We start from the raw sequence: 21,014 nt of genomic DNA, 5'->3' as shown, positions 1-21,014 counted from the left end.
TCAGCATAACACTGGAAATTAATCCCATGCTGTCTGATAATTTTGCCAATCGGAAGCATATATATAGTAAAGAAAATTGGTCCAAGGACTGAACCCTGTGGTACTCCACAAGTGACCCTAGAGTTTGAGGAAGAATACATTTTTAACATGAACAAACTGGAATCTGTCCGACAGATAAGATTTAAACCAGCCTAATGCTTTCCCCTTAATCCCTACAGTATGCTCAATTCTTTGTAGGAGAATATTGTGATCAACTGTATCAAATGCAGCACTGAGATCTAACAGGACAAGAATAGACACAAGTCCATTATCTGAGGCCATGAGAATATCATTAGTGACCTTCACCAGAGCTGTTTCAGTACTATGATGAGCTCTGAAGCCTGATTGAAACTCCTCAAGTAGGTCATTGCTTTGTAAATGTTCACAAAGTTGATTAGCAACTACTTTCTCAAGAATTTTAGATAAGAAAAGAGATTAGATATAGGTCTGTAGTTTACTAACTCATCTTGATCAAGAGATGGTTTCTTAAGTAAAGGTTTAATAACAGCTACTTTAAAAGCCTGTGGTACATATCCATTTACCAAGTATAGATTACTCATGTCTAAAAAAGTGCCACTGATCAGAGGGAATATCTCTTTATACAGCTTGGTTGGGATCAGGTCTAACATACAGGTAGAAGTTTTTTTTTCAAGATGGCGCTGCAAAGACAGCTACCAGTCACATCGGCTGCATCTTTTATTTCTCTATTTTCTCTTCTTTATAATGTTTTATGGAGTATTTTAATATTAGTGAATGCCATATCAGGCACCCCGGGATTATGTGCACCGAAGAGGCATACTTTTGGGACCCTAGTGATGTGTGTTTTGCTACTTTTGACACTCTTTGAAGCGATAAAGGGAGACCCCTTTGCCCGAGACTCTGAACCCATTGTCTACACTCGAGCCCAGCTACTCGGAGTACGGGACTCTATGCGCTCCGGCCCTGCTCATCAACATGCTGAGAAAGCGGTGATACCGGCTGAAATACGGAGGAAGAGCAGAGGCAGCAGGACAAAGCGGGGGAAGAGTTATCTACCATCGGTTATCACGGGTAACGTGAGATCTCTCCCCCCCAAGACCGAGGAGCTAGCAGCGCTACTCGTTTCCAAAGAAGGTACAGAGACGTTAGTATTATATGTTTCACGGAGATGTGGCTAAATGAAACTGTAACGGACTCAATGATCTCACAAGACGGCTTTAAACTCATCCGCGCAGACAGAACCTTGGCGGAGTGCGGAAAAAAGAGAGGAGGGGGACTGGCAGTGTTTGTGAACGAGCGGTGGTGCAACACAGCGCATGCGCACGTGAAGGAGCGGTTTTGCTGCCCGGATGTTGAAATCCTGGCAGTGAGTTTGAGACTTTATTACTTGCCACGAGAGTTTGGCCACATGATCTTGCTCTGTGCCTACATACCTCCATCAGCAGATGCTGTGGCTGCGTGTGAGAGTAATCACTGCAAACTGCAAACACAGCACCCCCGCTCGCTCCTGCTGATCACAGGGGACTTCAACCACGCCCCCCCCCCCCTTTGTTCCACCCTCCCCACGTTCACCCAGTATGTCACGTGTGCTACAAGGGGAAATAAAACACTGGACCTTTTTTATGCCAATGTTAAGGACGCCTACACCTCCGTCCCCCTTCCCCCACATGGACGCTCTGACCACAATCTAGTTTACCTGCTCCCCCATTACATTCCACTAGTGAGGAGAACAATAGCACATAAGTCAGTGAAAGTCTGGTCAGATGAGGCCACTGAGAGACTGAGGGATTATTTCAGATCCACAGACTGGAGCATGTTCCAAAGCTCTCATGGTGATGACATCAACAGCCTGACTGAATGCATCACTGACTACATGACCTTCTGTGTGGAGAGCATCGTGCCTACACGATGGCTATGATGCTTTGCAAACAACCACCCCTGGGTGACCCCTGAGCTGAAAGTCCTCCTGAACCAGAAGAAGAGGGCTTTCCACTCAGGAGACAGAGAGGAGCAGCGTAGAGTTCAAAAGGAGCTCCAGTGGAAGATCAGGATGGCAAAGAAGAATTATGGGAAGAAGATGGAGGAGCAGCTGGCGCAGAACAACGTCAGAGATGTGTGGAGAGGTCTGAAGAACATGTCCGGCTTCGGGCAGAGAAACAGCAGAGCTGCAGATGGTTACACCAACTTTGCAGATGAGCTGAACACATTCTTCACTCGTTTTGACTCCCCCCACACTGGCCCCCTCCCTGCCGTCAACCCTCCACATGTCTCCAACCACCAGCCCCCCAGAGATCTACCATCCCCCCTGCCGCCACTCTCATCAACCCCCGAACCATCCACACCTTCGGCTCTGCCTTCCTCACCAATGCAGGTGAGAGGACAGCTGATGAGGCTTAAACAGAGGAAAGCCGCAGGACCAGACGGCATCCCCCCCAGGCTGCTGAGGACCTGTGCAGATGAGCTCTGTGAGGTCCTCTGTTACACCTACAACCTGAGCCTGGGAGTAGTCCCCACCCTGTGGAAGACCTCCAGTGTGGTACCGGTTCCCAAAACCCCGCACGCCAGGGAACCGGCCCACTTCAGACCAGTCTCCCTGACCTCCCACCTGATGGAGACCATGGAGCGCCTCATCCTAGCTCACCTGCGCACTGTGGTGAGCCCCACCCTGGACCCGCTGCAGTTTGCCTATTGGCCCAACATCGGAGTAGATGATGCCATCATCTACCTGCTGCAGCGGGCACTCACCCACCTGGAGACCACCGGGAGCGCTGTGAGAGTCATGTTCTTTGACTTCTCCAGCGCTTTCAACACCATCAGACCGGTGCTGCTGAGGGAGAAGCTGGAGGACGCTGGGGTGGACAAACATCTAGCTGACTGGACAATAGACTACCTCACTGACTGCCCTCAGCTGGAGTACCGGTCGGTCATCAGGGACTTTGTGGACTGGTGTGAGAAAAACCATCTGTGCTTAAACACCAGTAAGACCAAGGAGATGGTGATCGACTTCAGGAGAAGACCCCCACCTCACTCACCTGTGAACATCCAGGGGCAGGACATAGAAACTGTGGAGAGTTTCAAATTCCTGGGTGTTCACGTCAACAATAAACTGGACTGGACTCACAACACCGACGCCCTGGATAAGAAGGGTCAGAGCCACCTCCACCTCCTGAGGAGGCTGAGGTCCTTTGGAGTGAGCAGGCCCCTGCTTAAGACCTTCTATGACTCTGTGGTGGCCTCAGCCCTCCTCTACGCTGTCGTCTGCTGGGCATCAGGCAGCACAGAGAGGGACAGAAAGAGGCTGAATAAGCTGGTGAGGAAGGCCACTTCTGTTCTGGGCTGCCCTCTGGACTCTGTGGAGGAAGTGGCTGAGAGGAGGGTGTTGTCCAAGCTCACATCCATCATGGACAACACCTTCCACCCCCTGCACCAGACTGTAGAGGAGCTGAGCAGCTCCCTTCGTGACAGGCTTAGACACCCTGCCTGTAAAAAGGAGTGTTACCACAGGTCATTCATTCCTGCTGCCATCAGATTATACAATGCTGCAAAATAACTGTAATTATAACTGTAACCACAACCGTAACTATAACTGCAACTGTAATAACCAACATGCAATAACTAATCTGCAATTCTATTTAATACACTGTGCAATAATCCTGAAAGAAGTGACTTCTGCTGCTGCCACACCCGAATATATGTAACTACACACGCATATAAGCCACAGTGAATGTACAGAAGACATCCTCTGCCTTATTTCTTTTTGTATTTTTCTTTTTTCTTTTTATTACCTACTCCTTTTGATACATGGTATAACGAGGACACGCTGTATATATTTGATGCACCTCGTCCTACTTGACTCCTTCCTATGACTACTGATTACTGAGCCGATGTGACATTTGAATTTCTCCAATGTGAGATCAATAAAGCCTATCTTATCTTATCTTAGATTAAGCTAGAATTTTAGATAGCTCAGAAAGCTCTACTGCTTCTAAACAGTTCAGACACTGCGCAGGTTCTAAAGATTCCTTCAACGCTGCCTCAGTTACTAAGGATAAGGTAATCATGTTTGGGAGGATGCCAATTATTTTATTTTTAATGGAACCAATTTTATTTATGAAGAATCCCATAAAATCATTACTGCTAAGAGCTAAGGGAATGGATGGATCAATGGAGCTGTGACTGAGTAAGTTTGGCAACTGTACTGAAGAGAAATCTAGGATTATTTTTGTTCTCCTCAATTAATGATGAAAAATATGCTGCTCTAACTCTGCAAAGGGTTTTGTTATACAACAATAGACTGTCTTTCCAGATTAGGTAGGATTCCTCTTGGTGTGTAGAGCGCCATTTTCTCTCCAGTTTCCTAACATTGTGCTTCAAGGAACGCAGCTCTGAATTAAACCAAGGAGCCAGCTTCCTGTGAATAATCACCTTCTTTTTCAAGGGAGCTACATTGTCTAATGCAGAACGCAATGAGGAAGTCACACCGTTAGCAAAGGTATCGATTTATGAAAGGGCAGAAACAGCATCTACAGGGTATTTCTGCAATACTGACGATATTAATAGGGGGACTGACTCTTTAAAGTTTGATGCGGCATTGTCCGATAAAGATCTACTATAATGGAACCGTCTTTTGGGGGTGGAGAACTCAGATTAAACTCAAATGTTATTAAAAATGATCAGATAGGACAGGGTTATGAGGAAATACTGTTAATTCTTCACAATCAATGCCATATGTCAGCACAAGGTCTAAAGCATGGAGCCAAGAGTGCATCGGTTCATGCACATTTTGAGCAAAACCAATTGAATCTAGGATAGTTTTAAAGGCTACACTAAAGTTATCACATTTTGTGTCAACATGAATGTTGAAATCCCCCACTATAATAACCTTGTCAGTGTTTATCACCAAATCAGATAAGAAATCTGACAACTGATCCAAAAACTGAGTGTAAGGGCCTGGTGGACGATACAAAACAACAAACAGAAGAGGTTTTATTGCTTTGCAATTTGGATGAGGGAAACTCAGCAGGAGGCTGAAAGAAACAGTTGAGGAGAAACTAAATCAAGCTTCTTCTATGGCCATTGCGGTCTCCAGACCCAAATCCTGTAGATAACATCCAAATGACACGAACCGGGAACCATCCAGAGAAGTTGGGCAAAGAGGCTTGCCTAAAATCTCTCCCTCTGAATGTTTTAACCCACCTACAGAAGATTTGGTGCTACCCTGTTGGGGGATGTCTAAAGTATCAGGAGAGACTATCGGAGGACTCTGCCATTAACTGCTGATCTAACCTGGATTGCAATCGGCATCAGTTTGTCATCAGGAGTTTTGTGCAGCAGAACAAGAGGAGCCACCAGGTACTGCTGCTTCCCATTTACGATGTTTGCTTTCACTCCATCCAGGATCTTGTAGTCACACAGGAAGATGTTGCCTTTCTGTTTAGAAAATACCAGGAGGAAGTCAAAGTTACTGGGATGTTTAAATATTCAGGAATCACCATATAATGTCTGATGATCACCTTCATCTCATCTTTCAGACGCTGGTTACTGCCCTTGAAGACCATCTCATCAGTGACAGGAAAGTTTTGAGGCAGAGCTCGACAGCGGCAGATCACCATGGGGTTTACTCCATTCAGGAACTGGTAGCCAAAGAAGGAATCCTCCTTCCAGTGGTCATGGACATAATCTGGAAAACATGGACGAACTCAGCGAATATCCTCCTCTGCTGTCAGAGCACAGACTGCTATCACTGAACATGCCTTAATCAGATTATTAATCAGAATTTTAATTCGATATTACCCAGCTACAGAGAGTGCAAAATGCAGTGGCACGTCTTTTATCTGGTACATGCAAATATGAGGACATCTCCCCTGTTTTAGCTTCACTTTGTTGGCTTCCTGCACATTTTAGGATTCATTTTAAAGCTCTTCTAGATGTTTTTAAAGATCTTCATGGCCTTTCCCCTTGCTACCTTTCTGAGCTGTTGCACTATTATTCACCATTGCACTCCCTTAGGTCAGCTGGTTAGCTGCTCCTTAGGGTGCCTAAAACAAAACAGAAGTGTAGGGAGGACCATGTCTTTGATGCGTCCTAAAATGTGGAACGAGCTGCCACTGAACACCAGACAGTCTGCATCACTGTCTGATGTTAAATCTCTTCTTAAAACTATTTTCTTTGCCTTTGACACTGTAATGTGACTATCGCAAACTAGGTTAGTCACTGAGGAAAGGACATAGTTGTCTGTCTGACTCGCTGACTGAAGGAGGAAACTTGGCTCCAATATTGTATTGTAGATGCAGAGTCATCTACAATAAGCACAATGTCTCCTGAAGTAAAGTTGCGCTTGATTTTGTTCCATTTTTGGTGTTCCTGAAGCTGTGGCAGATATTCCTTTGTCCATCTTTTCCAAAACAAGTCTGTCATGTATTGTACTTGTTTCCATCTACGCACGGCATACAGGTCGTCCCTTTTAAAAACACCAGGTGGAAAAGATGGCTGACCCTTGAGGAGAAGAAGATGGTTAGGAGTCAAGGCCTCCAGGTCATTCGGGTCTGGAGATGCTTTTGTTATTGGTCTGCTATTGAGAATGGCCTCAATTTCGCAAAGCACAGTGTGGAGACCAGAGTTTGTACTCTCAATGTAGAATTTAGGACTTTCCTGACTGAGCAAATTAATCTCTCCCAGGCTCCCCCATGATGAGAACTACTTGGAGGATTAAATGTCCACTTTATTCCCTTTTGTATGAGGTCATCATGGATCCGAGTCTGATTCCACATCTCCAAAGATCTTTTTAACTCTTTATCAGCGCCGACAAAGTTGGTTCCATTGTCTGAGCAGAGTTCCTTGACCTGGCCTCATCTTGATATAAAGTGACGCAAGGCGTTAAGAAATGAATCGGTCTCCAGTGATACAGCTACTTCGATATGCACAGCTCTTAGAGCTAAACAGGTGAATATTACTCCATATATTTTCACTGTGGATCTTCCACAGTGAAAATATATGGTTTCACCTCAAACGGACCAAAACAATCAACTCCTACTGAAGTGAATGGAGGTTCATCTGGAAATATCCTATTAAATGGCAACTCCGCCATCCGTTGGCTTGCTGGCACTGCCAAAACCCGTCTGCAAACAACACATTTTGCCAAGATTTTTCGAAAAGCCACACCGGCCCTTGTAATCCAGTATTTCTGATGTAGCTTTGCCAACATGTGAGTCCGTCCACCATGGCCGACTTCTTTGTGCACATGTCTCAGAATGAGATCAGAATTATGCTGGTCTTTGGCCAATATGATTGGATGCTTTGATTCTTCAGGCATTGCTGCCCTACTGAGCCTCCCACCAACTCTCAAGATGTCATTGTCAAGTATTGGGCTTAGTTTATAGATGTGGCTTGTCTTTTTCACGTTTTGTTTCTTTACAAGACTAGAAAACTCCTCGGGGAACCTTTTCTTTTGACAAAATCCTATAATTTCCAACTCCGCCTCACTTAACGCCTCAGTGTTTCTGATGCTCTGGAGCTCTTTGCTCAGAACATCGTTCTGCTCTTTCTCACCCATCTTTGAGTGTAACAGCAGTGCCTTGACCTCTTTCCTCTTCTTCCATAGACTGAAAAGTCTGTTCTTTAATCTTAGAACCCAAGCCATCACTCTTTTCAGTTGGTTCCATGATGACGAACGGTCAATAAGTTGAGAAACTGAGTCAACTCCTACGGCTGCAGCTACATTAACAAGAACACTAATTTTGACCTCATGATCATCTTGCTCCAATAGCTCGATTGAATCATCTGGGTTTGTTGGCCAGTGTTTTTCTGAACATAAAAGAAATCGTGGGCCACACGTCCACTGTTCTGTCATGAGAAATGCTTTAACTCCAAGCCCCCTGGAAGCAAGATCTGCTGGATTGGACGAGGTGCTCACGTGTCTCCACTGTGCTTCACAAGACACATTAAGAATTTCTGTGACCCTGTTTGCCACAAATGTTCTAAATCTTGAGGTCTCATTTTTTATGTACTTTAGCACTGAGGTACTATCAGTCCAGAAAACAGAGTCAAGCAATGGCATCTGCAGCTCCTTTCTCTATAATCTGTCCATTCGTGCTGCAACTACTGCTGCTGTTAGCTTCAGTCTTGGAATGGTAATCGGTTTTAAAGGAACCACCCTAGACTTTCTCATGATGAGAGTGCAGCACAGCTTTCCATTTGTGTTGCACAACCGCAAGTAGGTAGCTGTTCCATAACCCACCTCACTTGCATCTGCAAAATGGTGTAGTTGGGCAGATGCCACATTGCCAAAGTCCACGGGCTTAAGACATCTGTCGACTTTGAAACTCTCCAGTAGGTGGAGCTCTTGAATCCAATTGATCCATTCCTGTGCAATAGGTAAAGGTACCACGTGATCCCACCCAAGGCCTTTCCTGCATAGCTCCTGCAAAATTAGCTTGGCTTTTAGTACCACTGGTACCAGCTCTCCAAGGGGATCATATATAGAGCTGACAACAGACAAGATCCCTCTACGAGTCAAAGGTCTATCTTGAATTGAGATCTTGAACTTGAATGCGTCCGATTGCACACACCACTGCACTCCCAGAACCCTTTCAACAGGAAGCAAACCATAGTTCAGATTGAGCTCCATTATATCTACTGCCCTCTCCTCTTCAGGAATAGCAGCCAACACGCTTCTACTATTACTCATTCACTTTTTCAGTTGAAATCCACCTCTGGCACAAATAGCTCGAAGGTCTTTATAGAGGGAAATAGCCTCAGACTCAGAGGGCACAGAGACAAGACAGTCGTCTACATAAAAGCTGTGCCTGATGGTGTCTACCACCTGATGACTGAAGAACTGTCCATTATCATCTGCACACTTTTGCAGAGCAAAAAAGAGCCCCAAACAGATGGACACACATTCTGTATTCTTCCAAGGGTTGTGAGAAGTCTCCACTGGGCCACCACAGGAACCTCAGCAGCTTGCGGTCTTCAACTGGGACCCGCACCTGGTAGTACATGGCCTCGACATCAGCCGTCAAAACAACAGTTTCCTTTCTGAATCTGGTTATGACTCCAATCAATGAGCTGGTAAGATCGGGTCACTGTAACAACTGTGCACTAAGTGATGTACCTTGGAATAATGCTGCACAATCAAACACCACTCTGATTTTGTTCTTTCGTGGATGTATTACACCATGATGTGGAATATACCAGTTTCTTTGATGTTTATAAACCAAGTCTTCAACAGGCACCTTTTCAGCATAACCGCAGGAAATGATAGTGTCCATAAAAGTGGTGTATTCTGCATGGAATGAAGCATCCTTCACAAACTTTTTCAGACTCAAAGCACGTTGCTCTACTAACTTGCGATTATCAGGCATGCACACGTTTCTTTTCTTCAAAGGCAAATTAATGGTGTAGTGACCATCCATCAGCTTAATTGAACTATTGACCATTTCCATAAATTGTCTATCTTCTCTTGATGGACTTAGTTGCTCTTCATGACTGCATTCAGGAAAATCTAATTGGAATTGCTGCTTCCATAGTTCATCCAATTTCACAACAGAAATGCAATTAGCAGTGATACTGGGTTCTTCCAAGCCTGCTTCACCACATATAGGCCCATTAACAGTCCAGCTCAACATGGTCTGAACAGCATATGGCCCTCCATCTTTACTTGGAATCACCTTTATAGGTTCTAGAGCTCTAGGTGCATTCAAGCCGATCAAAAGCTCAATGTCTGCATCTATTTCAGGTAAGTGTAACCCACGCAAATACGGCCATCTGACCAGATCCTGCTCCCGTGGTATGTTGCTCCTGCACACGGGCATCATCTTCTGTGTAAAGACATCTGGCAAGTTACAGTAGAGATCACTCTCCAAACCAGCTACTTCCAGACCTGATACTATGTGACATCCCACAAGTTTCTCCTGGCCCATGGTGCGCAAAAGGATTTTAGTTCCTCTTCCTGAAACATTCAGCTTGTCTATCAGACTTGATGTACAAAAGGAGCCCGAGCTGCCTTGATCCAAGAAAGCATAAGTTTCAACAATTTTGTAACCCTTCTTGGACTTGATCTTAACTGGAACAATGGATAATTTACATTCATGATTACCGGCCCCACTGAGACCACTACTTTGCACAGCCACAACAGAGCTGTCCACTGCCGTACTTGAATCAGCTGCAACTTGGTCTTTGGCTTTCTCTTTGCTCTTTGGATGAATATGAAGTATGCTAGGGTGCTTAGCTCCACATGTTTTACATGACAGTCGCCTCCTGCAGTCCTTGCTTATGTGCCCTATGCACATACAGCCAAAGCAGACTCCATGTTCTTTCAAAAATGTGATCTTGTCGTTATGTGACCTCTTTTCCAGTAGAGAGCACAACTCTAGTGCATGTTCACCCTTACAGTATAGGCAGGTCCTTTTATCCAGTGGAGTTCCTTCCTTCTTCATATCAGTCTTTCCATACAATGATCCTACTGTAGTTGCAAAGCTTCCTTGGTTCTGTGTGCGACGCTGATAACCATCTTTGCTGCCACTTTTATTTTGCATTGTCTTTGGGGTATCCTGTATATTGCCAAAAACAGGATCTACAGCAATTTTCACCTGGCATTCAATAAAACTTACAATGTCAGGGAAAGTAGCTCTTTGATGACGTGTCTCTTGAATGTTACAAGCGGCTGTCCTCCATTTGTCTCTCAATTTGTATGGCAACTGCATTACAGCATCCTCTTAAGAAAAGACCATAAGCTTGGAGAGATTTGGCATCTTCTGCTTTCACCATAGGCCATGAAAGAGTTTTATCCAAATAAGCTGAGGCGATCTTTGGTTCTTTACCGAAGTGCTCTTCCAGCAAAGCCTTAACCCTTTGATATCCTGTGTCTGGAGGCATTTGCTGACAGCTACGGACAAGCTCTTGTGGTTGTCCTCTTGTGTATTGTGCCAGAAAGTGCAAACAGTCTCCGCTATCACTTGTCCGTTCTTCTATATTGTGTTCAAAAGCTCTCATAAAGGCATGGTATTGAAGTGGATCTCCATCAAATACCCGAATCTCTCTCTTTGGCAAATGAGAGATGTTCTGTTGTCGTACTAGCAGATCGGAAATTTCATTTTGCCTTGCCATTATGGATAACAAATTATTACCGTCATCATCGACTGGCATCGGAACATGTGGACTAGCTACAAACTGAGGAGCTGAAGCAACATTGTTGGGAGTCATCGGGTGTCCATGGGGCCTCTGCTGCACTGATTGAGATCCAACATCAATGTTTCCTCTTTTATTTGGATTTGTTACATGAGGCCTATTTCCAATTTGACTGCCATGCACTCTTTGGCCACCATTAACAAATGAGTCAATCTCAGCATCAAGTACAGTGTGAGCCCCTTCAGCGACATATGAGTCCATACCATCAGATATTGTACGACTGGTACCTTTTATGTTGCTTCCTGAAGCGCCAAGGACTTCCATCTTAGCGTGAACGGCTGCCATCTCCACTTCAAGCTCAAATCTCTTTCAGTTTCTTTATTTCCTCCTCTTTTTGGTCCAGTTTTTGTTGAAGTAAGATTTGACGAGCAAGAAGAGCAGTCATTTCAGCCTTTGCTTTAATAAGAGACGAGGAAGTGGAGGAGTGTGAAGTTCTTGAAGACCCAGTTTTTGATCCTTGCTTTTGGCTTCCAACATTTGAAATGCTGTGTTTTGGCTGAACATCATCATGTACTAGTCCTGCAATGTAATTCTCAACATTTTCATTTGTTGCACATTCTGTTACCGATTTCTTTATTTCCAAGAGCCACTGTGTCACATCCTCTATTAATCCTTTGTTGTATTTATTGATGCTTGCAAACCAGGAGTGTTGTTTATCCTTTTCCACATCAGGTAATATTTCCATCTCTGACTCATACAGAGAAGTTGTCTCCTCACGTAGCTGAATCAAGATATTAAGCTGAGTTTGCACCTGTGAAACATTATCATCACTCCCCATTAGTTATTTTAAAGCATGGATGTTCCCCTTTCATTTTATTCACTCTTACTTGACGTTCTTTTCGGAGTTTCTCCATTTTACACCCCAACGCCTTTTCAGTGAGAATGACTTTCCTTTTAACAGTTTCAGGATCATTTGTATTTGAACCAGATTTTGATTGATATTAACATCAGACAGTGTGTGCACAACAGAAGTACTAAATATGCCACATTCCACATTTGTGTCAAAGCCACATCCAACTCAGCTGCTTTGTTTTGGCACAAATCTTATTTCCATAGAGAACAAGCCAACATTGCTTCCAAATCCCCTCTCCAATTCAAGCTTGAGTTACAGCAGTAACTGCACCAACATCCAACTTCACTTTGAGTTGCACAAACAAGCAATCCATCTGTCCAACAGTTTTCTGGTCGTGAGCAATTTAGGAAACATCAAACAGTAGCCACGGCATCCATGCGCATCCAATATGCAGCAGTAACCAGCATCAGCTATGTCCAAGCAAGTATAAACTTCACAGCAGGAATATACTTAGTTTCAAACACCATGGGTTGTGATGTGCTTCTTCCTTTCATTCAAAGTTACTCACGGTCACCATCTGAAGTGGTTAGGTGGTACATAGTGCACAAGTCCAGTGAAGCTTAGGAAGGATCTGAGACTTAGCATGTTTCTGTTGACAATGTAATGTGACTATCGTAAACTAGGTTAGTCACTGAGGGAAGGACATAGTTGTCTGTCTGACTCGCTGACTGAAGGAGGAAACTTGGCTCCAATACTGGTTGAAGGGTGTTTATTTTTCTTCTTCTTGCAAACTACGCTTTGACAAGATTGTATATTGACTAGAAAGATGTCATGGTTGAGTTTTGGTTTGGCTTTGTTTTTCTGTTACTTTCATTTTTTCATCTCTTTTGGGTTAGGTTTGACTTTATTTATTATTAGTTTTCAGTCATCAGTTATTTTCTGTCAATTTTCACTTCACCTCCTCAGCAGTCAGTCACACCTGATAATCATTTACCAGCCAATTAGCCAGACCCTTGTTCCACCTGTGAAGTGCTCTATTTAAACCTCCCTCTGCCTTCAGTTCAGCACTGGGCCGTCATCATTCCACACCTCTCCATGCCAGTCCCCGGTTTGCCTTGGAAGCTTTGTTTTGCTCCTGTTGTTAAGGTTAGTCCTGCCAGTCACTCTAAAGACTGTTTGTTCCTGGAGAGGTTCTGCTCTGTGTCCTGGTGTCTCCAGAGAACTGCTAACTGGACTAGCCATCCTGGAAAGGCTCTGCTCTGTGCCCTGGTGTCTCTCAAGTTCTGCTAACCTGACTAGCCGCCCTGGTGAAGTTCAGCTCTGTGCCTTGGTGTCTCCAATGAACTGCTAACCTGAGTGCTATGAGGCCTGCTAGCCGAGCAGCACCTAGCAAGTGTGGACTCTCTGTCTCCGGGCCGTCAGCTCCTGCCATCATCTACATCCCTGACTTTCTGCTGTCCTGAACCTCCGGTCTTCATCACTCACCACCCAGCACACTTCTTTCAATAAAGACTCAAACTTTTAGTTCCGTGTGTGCGTCCTGAGTTCATCGGTAAACAAAACCCTGACAAAAGATACTTTGGTTATTGATTTGTTACTTTGCGGTCAGCAGAAAATATCGGCCCCTATGTCACCCTCTCTGTCACAAACAAAAGACAAAACTCCATGGGCAGACACAGGTGATAATTATCAGGCCATCATTCACACCCAGCCACACATACACACACGCAGACATATATCCAAACACACTGACTCCCTCTTGTGACCAGTGCTAGAGACATCCATGCCTTTATAGACACCATGTGAGAAGTTGATGTTAGCTTCTGCTTTTATTAAGCTTTTACTGCATGGCTGCTAATACATTTTAACCATATCCCATTTCTGTATTTTATTGTTTCCTTACTGTAGCATTTAAACGTTTTAAATATTTTTAATGTAGGTTTTACAGCACTTTGACCCCTTTGGTCATTTAAAGTGCTTTACAAATAAAGTTGGATTGAGTAGATTCAACACGAACATTCAAGCAAGGCGATGCTTTCTGGCATCTAACAGGCCACTAAGAGATCAGCTGAGAATGGGAGCAATCATACGAGCAGTATTAAATCTGAGGATTTTTTTATTAATGTTCCCTTACCAGATATTTCAGTGCGGTGGCAGCTGTACAGACACTGAATATCTTCAATGCTTCTGAACTTCTCCTTGCACTCAGCCAATTCTACCAATTTCAGCTCCACAAGTCTAAGAAATAGAAAACAAACTAAGTTCATTGTGCAAAACTCATTTCACATGGAAAGTAAAAACAGGAAGAATAATTTTTACGCTTTAACTGCAGTGTAGGCCATCTCTAGTTCCTTTGTGAAGTAGAAACGCACATCAAGAGGCAATGCACTACAGGTCTCTGCTTCCATGATGTGTGGTAATCCAGATTTATACTCAGCCCAGCTAAGAGATACAGAAGAGATGTTAGCAAAGCAGAAAACCCACCCTACCAACCCGGGACCATGCATTGGTAGCAGGCATGGACAATGAATGGGTGGATGGACAGTTTTACTTATACTCACTTATAGAGTCTCTGTTGTTCAACGATATCTTTCGTCCAGCATAGTTTGGTGATGTCATGTTTTTCTTGACTGAAAAGAACAGCTAAAAAGGGATAAAACAGAAGAAGTTAAACAGAATCTGATTAATTTCAGTCTGTTGGAAACGTGCTCTAGCTTCCTATCAGTCTATTCTTTCTCTGCTTAGTAAAATGTGTTTAAGATGGACAAACCGGATCCTTCTCTGAAGTAGTGCTCCTCGCAGTCAGTGATCCATTTGTAGATGGGGAAGAGGTAGATATCTCCCATCGGAGATTTCACCTCTACTTTAGCAACAAACCATGGGCTGTTTGGGAAGAGGATGTGGTGCTCTTTCCTAAGGATGATGACTAAAAGCTCACCGAGTGGCTTGGAGCATTTCACCTTGCAGTTTTTAACCTGAAACAACAAGGAAATCTCAGATCCCAGATCAACACGAAGGGGAGGTAAACATCCAAGATTTTTTAAATAATTATCTTTATTTATCATTGCAGCTTTGTATATATCAATACAATGTGTCCTCTGCATTTAACTAATCCTTTGGGCAGGTGTTCCCAAAATGGGGGTCAGGACCCCTGGGGTGTCGCGAGATGATTTGATGCTGATCAAATCATCTGGAAAAACAGATTTAGTATTTAATTTTTTGTGAAACCGATTACAAAGTATAAATTTACAAGATGCTCCACATTCCTCATTTTAAGGCAGGGGGAAGGCTGCACCTTTTTGTAAGAGTTCTTACACTTTAAATATAATATTCCGTTTAATAAAACTTCACTGAGCAGAATTCAATTCTCAACTTGTTGTTTATAGTCATTTATAAATAAGTGCTGCGAACTGTTAGATAAATATAATGCTTGATAACTTAGGACAATATTTAAGTTGAGTCTACACGTAAAAATTAAGTATTTCAACGAGGTGGAGACTTGTGCAGATTTTTTTTGCTGGAGGATCTGGTCAGACAAAACCATTAGTGAAGTAGTTGTTACAATTGATGGGTTGTATTCAACATCATAGAGGACAGGATTTTTCTAAAAAGGTGAACATTATGATCTGCTGCTGTGCGTCACACAGATAAACTCTAAAGGCTGAGTCCCAAAAAAGTGCTTACTGTTGGTATGTTAAATCTATTCAAAATTATTTAATTCATAGAATTTTGCAAAGCGAATGTCCAGAACTTGCGCATACTAACATTTAGTTCACTAAAGTTAAAGTTAATGCATCTTAGTTATACTTACATTTTTCAAGGTAATTGGTTTCCTAGATTTTTTTTTAAGTAAGGTGAACTTGTCAGATTTTAGAGTGTAGAATAATATCTCTTTATCCTCATAGTTCCCCCCATAGAAGTAAAAAAAAAACAAACATCAAACGCAAAAAGGACGTTGCCAGTCAGTTGCAGGGTCTTGCTCAGGGACCCAGAGTGGCAGTCTGTGGGATTCAACCCAGGGAACTTGTAGCCTTTCTAGGTTGCAAGTGCTCTGCTGTTCCCACCAGACCACCACTCCCCTTTCAGGAATGTGTCCCAGTGGTTGAGGACCAACCTTTGCTGAGTGAACCAAACAGAACCATTGTACAAAAAAACTGTGGAAATCATAAATTACAAACAATCTGAGGTCCTTTGGTTAAAATCTTGCTTTGGCCAAAGGTGGCTGCTTCTCAGGGCTGAAATAGTTGAAATAATCCAAATGAAAGATGCAGTTTTTGAAGATGAGTTCTGCCTTACACTTCTTTCGTGGAAGGATGGTAACCAGCTTGTGAGCTCCACGGATTCGCTCTGACCACCTGTGCCCACCAGGGTGATGTAGACATTGTGGAAAGTGCTGGCATGAGCAGCATCTCCAGTGTACACGGTAACTTTGTAAACCACCAACATCTTTTCCTAGAGGGCAGAAGGATCCTGACAGGGAAACAACCAAGAAGCAACATGAACCTCAGGAGAAACCACAGCTTCTGTAAATAGTTGCCTGTTTATCCAACAGATTCTTCTTACCTGCATCAACTGGACCAAGGTGATCTGTATGGACCAGGAGATGGATATGCCTTTTTATATACTCAGTTCTTGTGGGAGTGGACTGTTTGTCACATAGGTAGATGACAGGTTATGTATGGTGTTTCATTGACACATCTAACTCTGATCATATCTTTGTCTGGATGTACCTGTATAACTTAACCTATGAAAGAAGCTCACATGGTTATTGATTTACTATTCTGTTTCCTTGTCCAAGAATACAGAGAAGAGTTGTGTTAAATAAAAACTGGATTGTACCAGTGGTTGCATTCCTCTGAAGATTACTCCCACACTGAAAAAAGTGACTTTTTGGTGCAGTAAACTCTATTAGAGTATTCATCATAATTTCTACATTGTAAGAACTAGAGTTCAGTAAGTAAAAAATGAAGTAAAATTAAATGTTTTTTTCTATGTAATACATGAATTTTGGGGAAAGAGTAAGTTTTACTTAGATTTCCTTATACTATTTAAATGTTTAATAGTAGTATGTACATAACATAACCCTGCAAATACTACATAACCTTTACTCTAAAAATGGAAACGCACGCATGACGCATGCGCACTGTAGCTCACAGCAGGACTGATTCTGCTCCAAGTCTAGACGTTACGGATCACACACAGAGCAAGAGATAGTCCCGACAACAGTCATTTTGCAGGTAAGTTAAAATCGCTCCGCTTTAAATTTGTGATAATAAATAAGTCTGCATGTAGTTTGACGCAAGATATGTCACTGTTCATAAGTTTATTAGTTGATGTAGAACATGTTTTTGTTCTCTGTAAAACTTTTGGCGCCAACATGGAAGTAGCTAGCGTTAGCTTAATTGGACCGGGAGATTTTCTCCCAGACAAGAACTTTACTGACCATTTTATGTTGCTCTAAAACATAAAGGTATTTAAAATAAACAAACAATGCTTAGACTTGGGGGGATTGAAAGCCTGGCGCCCCGCCGTCTTTATAATATGGTGGGGTGGACACTGCAGTTAGCATGGCTAGTAGCATGTGGAGTTATATTTTGCCTTTGAATGGAGCGCGCAAGAAGCAATCTGAGGGGAGTGTTGGCCTAGTGGTTAGAGCAGCGCGCTTGCACTCAGAGAAAGTTGCAAGTACCCGGTTTGATCCCCAGCGCCTGGGTCCCTGAGCAAGACCCTTAACCCCAGATTGCTCCCCGGGCGCCGCACATGGCAGCCCACTGCTCCACAAGGGTGATGATGGGTTAAAACCAGAAAACAAATTTTGTTGTAATGTATGTTTCAGTGACAATAAAGACGATATTATTATTATTATTATTATTATTATTATTATTATTATTATTATTATTATTATTATTATTATATAACAATGGGATTGAAGAAAAAAGAAGAAGAAATAAACAGTTGAATATTTTAGCCTAAAGTATTTGGACTAAAATATTTACTTGAGCTACTAAGTGAGATGTGAAAAATTACTGAACGTAAAAACATGGCGACACGATATGGCAGCCAGCACAGACCTTACAATGTATATCCATGCATATACAGTATAAATCATTATTCAGAGCTTATTGGAACACTTCAGTTTGTTGATGGGTGTAACTACTAAATAATGAAAAAATACTTTTGAAGCGAACTACTCAATTTTAATAGATAACAGGTTCACACAATGTCACTTTAATGTTCAAGTTAAGAAGGAAGTAGTCAAAGGAACAGAGGTATTCTTGTGTTCATTCTTCCGTGATAATGAAGTTACCTTGTGGAAAGCCATGAGATTTTGTCTGGATGCAACAGTACTGCAAAAGCTTGCTCGCTGCTCATGGGACTGATATATGCCCTGAACTTGGCATACCCTCCCACTTTGCGCTACACTTTTGAAGTCTTCCAAAAACTCTTCCTGGAGTTGGATGGATTTAAACTGTCCCCAAAAGTAAACACCCTGAAGTTGAAGTTGCTTTCTTAAATGAATTCATACCTTTGTTATCTTAGAGGAGGAAAATGTGGCATCAAATGGCAAGAATTAGCAGTGGGTTTCCATAAATCATAAGGCCCGTTTACACTACACTTTTTTAACCGAGCCGAGACCAGTCCGAGCTCGGTGACCGAGATAACTCTTGTGTGTAAACGGTCAGTAGACTGAACCGGACCGCGCTAACCCTAACCGGACCGCGCTAACTGCGGACCAGTTCCCTAGTAGGTCTCGGACTGTTTTTTTTTATCCTGGTTACCTGATAACGAAGAGCGCATTAGCAGACCGCGTCATCCTCTTACAGTCAGCTGACTGTCAGCGGGTTTTCCGCCGTGTCTGGCTGCACGTCCCGATTCACACTCCATTCAGACAAATTTCAGACATTCATAATAATACTAGCTTCCTTACCGTGCCACACGGTTTCCAGAGATGATTCTGCTTAGCAGTGTGATGAACCTCAGCGTCTGTCGTTGTTTCTGGCGTCTGTAAATCCTTATTAGACGTTCGTTTGTCTTATCCACGTCCCAAAAGCCGACTCTGTCTAACCATAACATCCTGAATGTTACGGGTGCCGTCATTTTGATTTGCTCGGTCCCGCCTTCAATTCCAGAGAGCGGTAGTACCGCAGATCATCACTAGGAGGCGAGGAGCAACCATGGAACCGAGGTAACCGAGATAACTCTTGTGTGTAAACGGCCGTTTTTATCCCGGTTAACTGATCCAAGCTCGGACTGGTCTCGGCATGGCTCGGTTTTTAGGTGTAGTGTAAACGGGCCTTTAGTGGAAGGTTGCCTGTCATTAATGTTTTTTATTTTTTGCCAAATAAGGTATCTGTTATTTGGCAAAATAATAGATACCTTTATTCAAATTTCTTGTAGAGATTTTATTCTTCATCGAGAATGGTTAGACAGTTTAAGCTGTACATTTTTAATTATGTTGATTTTGTTTCATTAATGTTGTAATTATTCTTAAAATGCACAAGTCTGGAGGACTGGTTTAAATGTTGGAATTGCACAGTTTCAGTGTATAGGTTTGTTAGATTTTGATTGCATATTTGAGTTGTGAGTATGTTACCAGATCTGTCTTGGATGTGGTGTATAATATGTAATACAGTGTATTTGTTGTTTACCAGTCATACCAACCTTTTCTTTTTTTCAGTACTTTTGTTGGAGATGCAGCATTAGTTTACTGTTGGTACAAATTCTAATGCACTTTTACTATTAATATACTTGTACATGCTTTTTCACTTGTACATGCTTTTTTTCATTTAAATAGAGGATTATATAATCTTTACACCACTGCTCAAAGTTATAGTGGCTGTTTCTGTTCTGACCCTCACCCAGAAGTTGTTTTGAGCATGTTTGAGAATTTCATGACTCATTCAAAGTGACTTCATTATCACGGAAGAATGAACACAAGAATACCTCTGTTCCTTTGACTACTTCCTTCTTAACTTGAACATTAAAGTGTCATTGTGTAACTTCTGCTGTTATCTATTAAATCCGATTAGTGTTAAAGGAATTCTAAGAAATAACTGAGTTCCCTGAGTTATTGAATAAGGAAACAGTGAAGTGGAATATATGATGTTTTACTTCGATCTGTGTTGGACTATGGATGCATTGTTTATAAGTCAGCTGCAAATTCTTTGTTATTAGATTTAGATAGAATTCAAGCTAAAGCACTTAGGATATGTTTTGGTGCTTTTAGAACCTCTCCTGCTCTTCAGGTGGTCACTGGAGAAATGCCAGTGGACTTAAGGAGGATGAAACTGTCAATAAATTATTGCTTAAATTTACAAGGGCATGAGGAAAATCACCCTAATAAACAAGTATTCAGAGAATGTTGGAAGTATTGCTATAACGTAAGGGGTTTTGGATGGAAAGGAAATATTTATGCAGATCATTTGGGGATAAATAATATAGCATGCTGTAAAACTGTAATTAAATCTAAAATTGCTCCATGGGTATTTAAAATGCCAACAGTAAATTTAGAAACCAAAAAAATAGAACAGTCCTGTGGAGGTTTGTATCACATTATTCAGCAGTATTTAGAACTTATGTATGAAAACATGACATAAATATATACAGATGCATCAAAAGAGGAAAATGGTAAAACAGGAGTAGCAGTTTATATTCCAAAACAAAAAGGTTTTATGAAAGGAAGAACAGCAGATAATTTATCAATTTATTCCAGCAGAGATGTTGGCAATTTGTTTTGGCATTGCAATGGGTGCTGGATGTGAAGCTTAGTAAGGTAGTTATCTGTTCAGACTCAATGTCTTGATTAACCAGCATTATAAGTGGAAAATCTAAAAGCTGTCAAGATCTTTTAGATGAAATTAGTTATTTGATATATGATAGAAAGCAACAAGCAAAAATAAGTATTCAATTCACATGAGTTTCAGCACATAAAGGAATAGTAGGTAATGAAAAAGTAGATAAATTGGCATGTGTCATCATCCAGGGAAGACGGCTTACCCGCTATTACCATCTAATG

The 21,014-nt window shown here is 42.3% G+C and overlaps 1 protein-coding gene across 1 annotated transcript in view; it reads right to left on the bottom strand.

Moving 5' to 3' along the window:
* The window catches only part of LOC105918858 (polyunsaturated fatty acid lipoxygenase ALOX15B), a 40,670-nt gene extending 24,081 nt beyond the window's left edge, over positions 1-16,589 (bottom strand). Inside the window, exons 1-8 of the mRNA XM_012854018.3 lie at positions 16,562-16,589; positions 16,295-16,468; positions 14,769-14,973; positions 14,560-14,641; positions 14,318-14,440; positions 14,133-14,236; positions 5,532-5,698; positions 5,305-5,448 (exon numbers count right to left, since the gene is read on the bottom strand). Coding sequence (XP_012709472.2) covers positions 5,305-5,448; positions 5,532-5,698; positions 14,133-14,236; positions 14,318-14,440; positions 14,560-14,641; positions 14,769-14,973; positions 16,295-16,444 — 975 coding nt within the window. The 5' untranslated portion in view covers positions 16,445-16,468; positions 16,562-16,589. The remainder of the gene's footprint in view (positions 1-5,304; positions 5,449-5,531; positions 5,699-14,132; positions 14,237-14,317; positions 14,441-14,559; positions 14,642-14,768; positions 14,974-16,294; positions 16,469-16,561) is intronic.
* Between the last annotated feature and the right edge of the window lie 4,425 nt (positions 16,590-21,014).

Source organism: Fundulus heteroclitus, unplaced genomic scaffold (genome assembly GCF_011125445.2).
Source record: "Fundulus heteroclitus isolate FHET01 unplaced genomic scaffold, MU-UCD_Fhet_4.1 scaffold_44, whole genome shotgun sequence".
Taxonomy (NCBI): domain Eukaryota; kingdom Metazoa; phylum Chordata; class Actinopteri; order Cyprinodontiformes; family Fundulidae; genus Fundulus; species Fundulus heteroclitus.
This window is presented reverse-complemented; position numbering and strand designations above follow the sequence as displayed.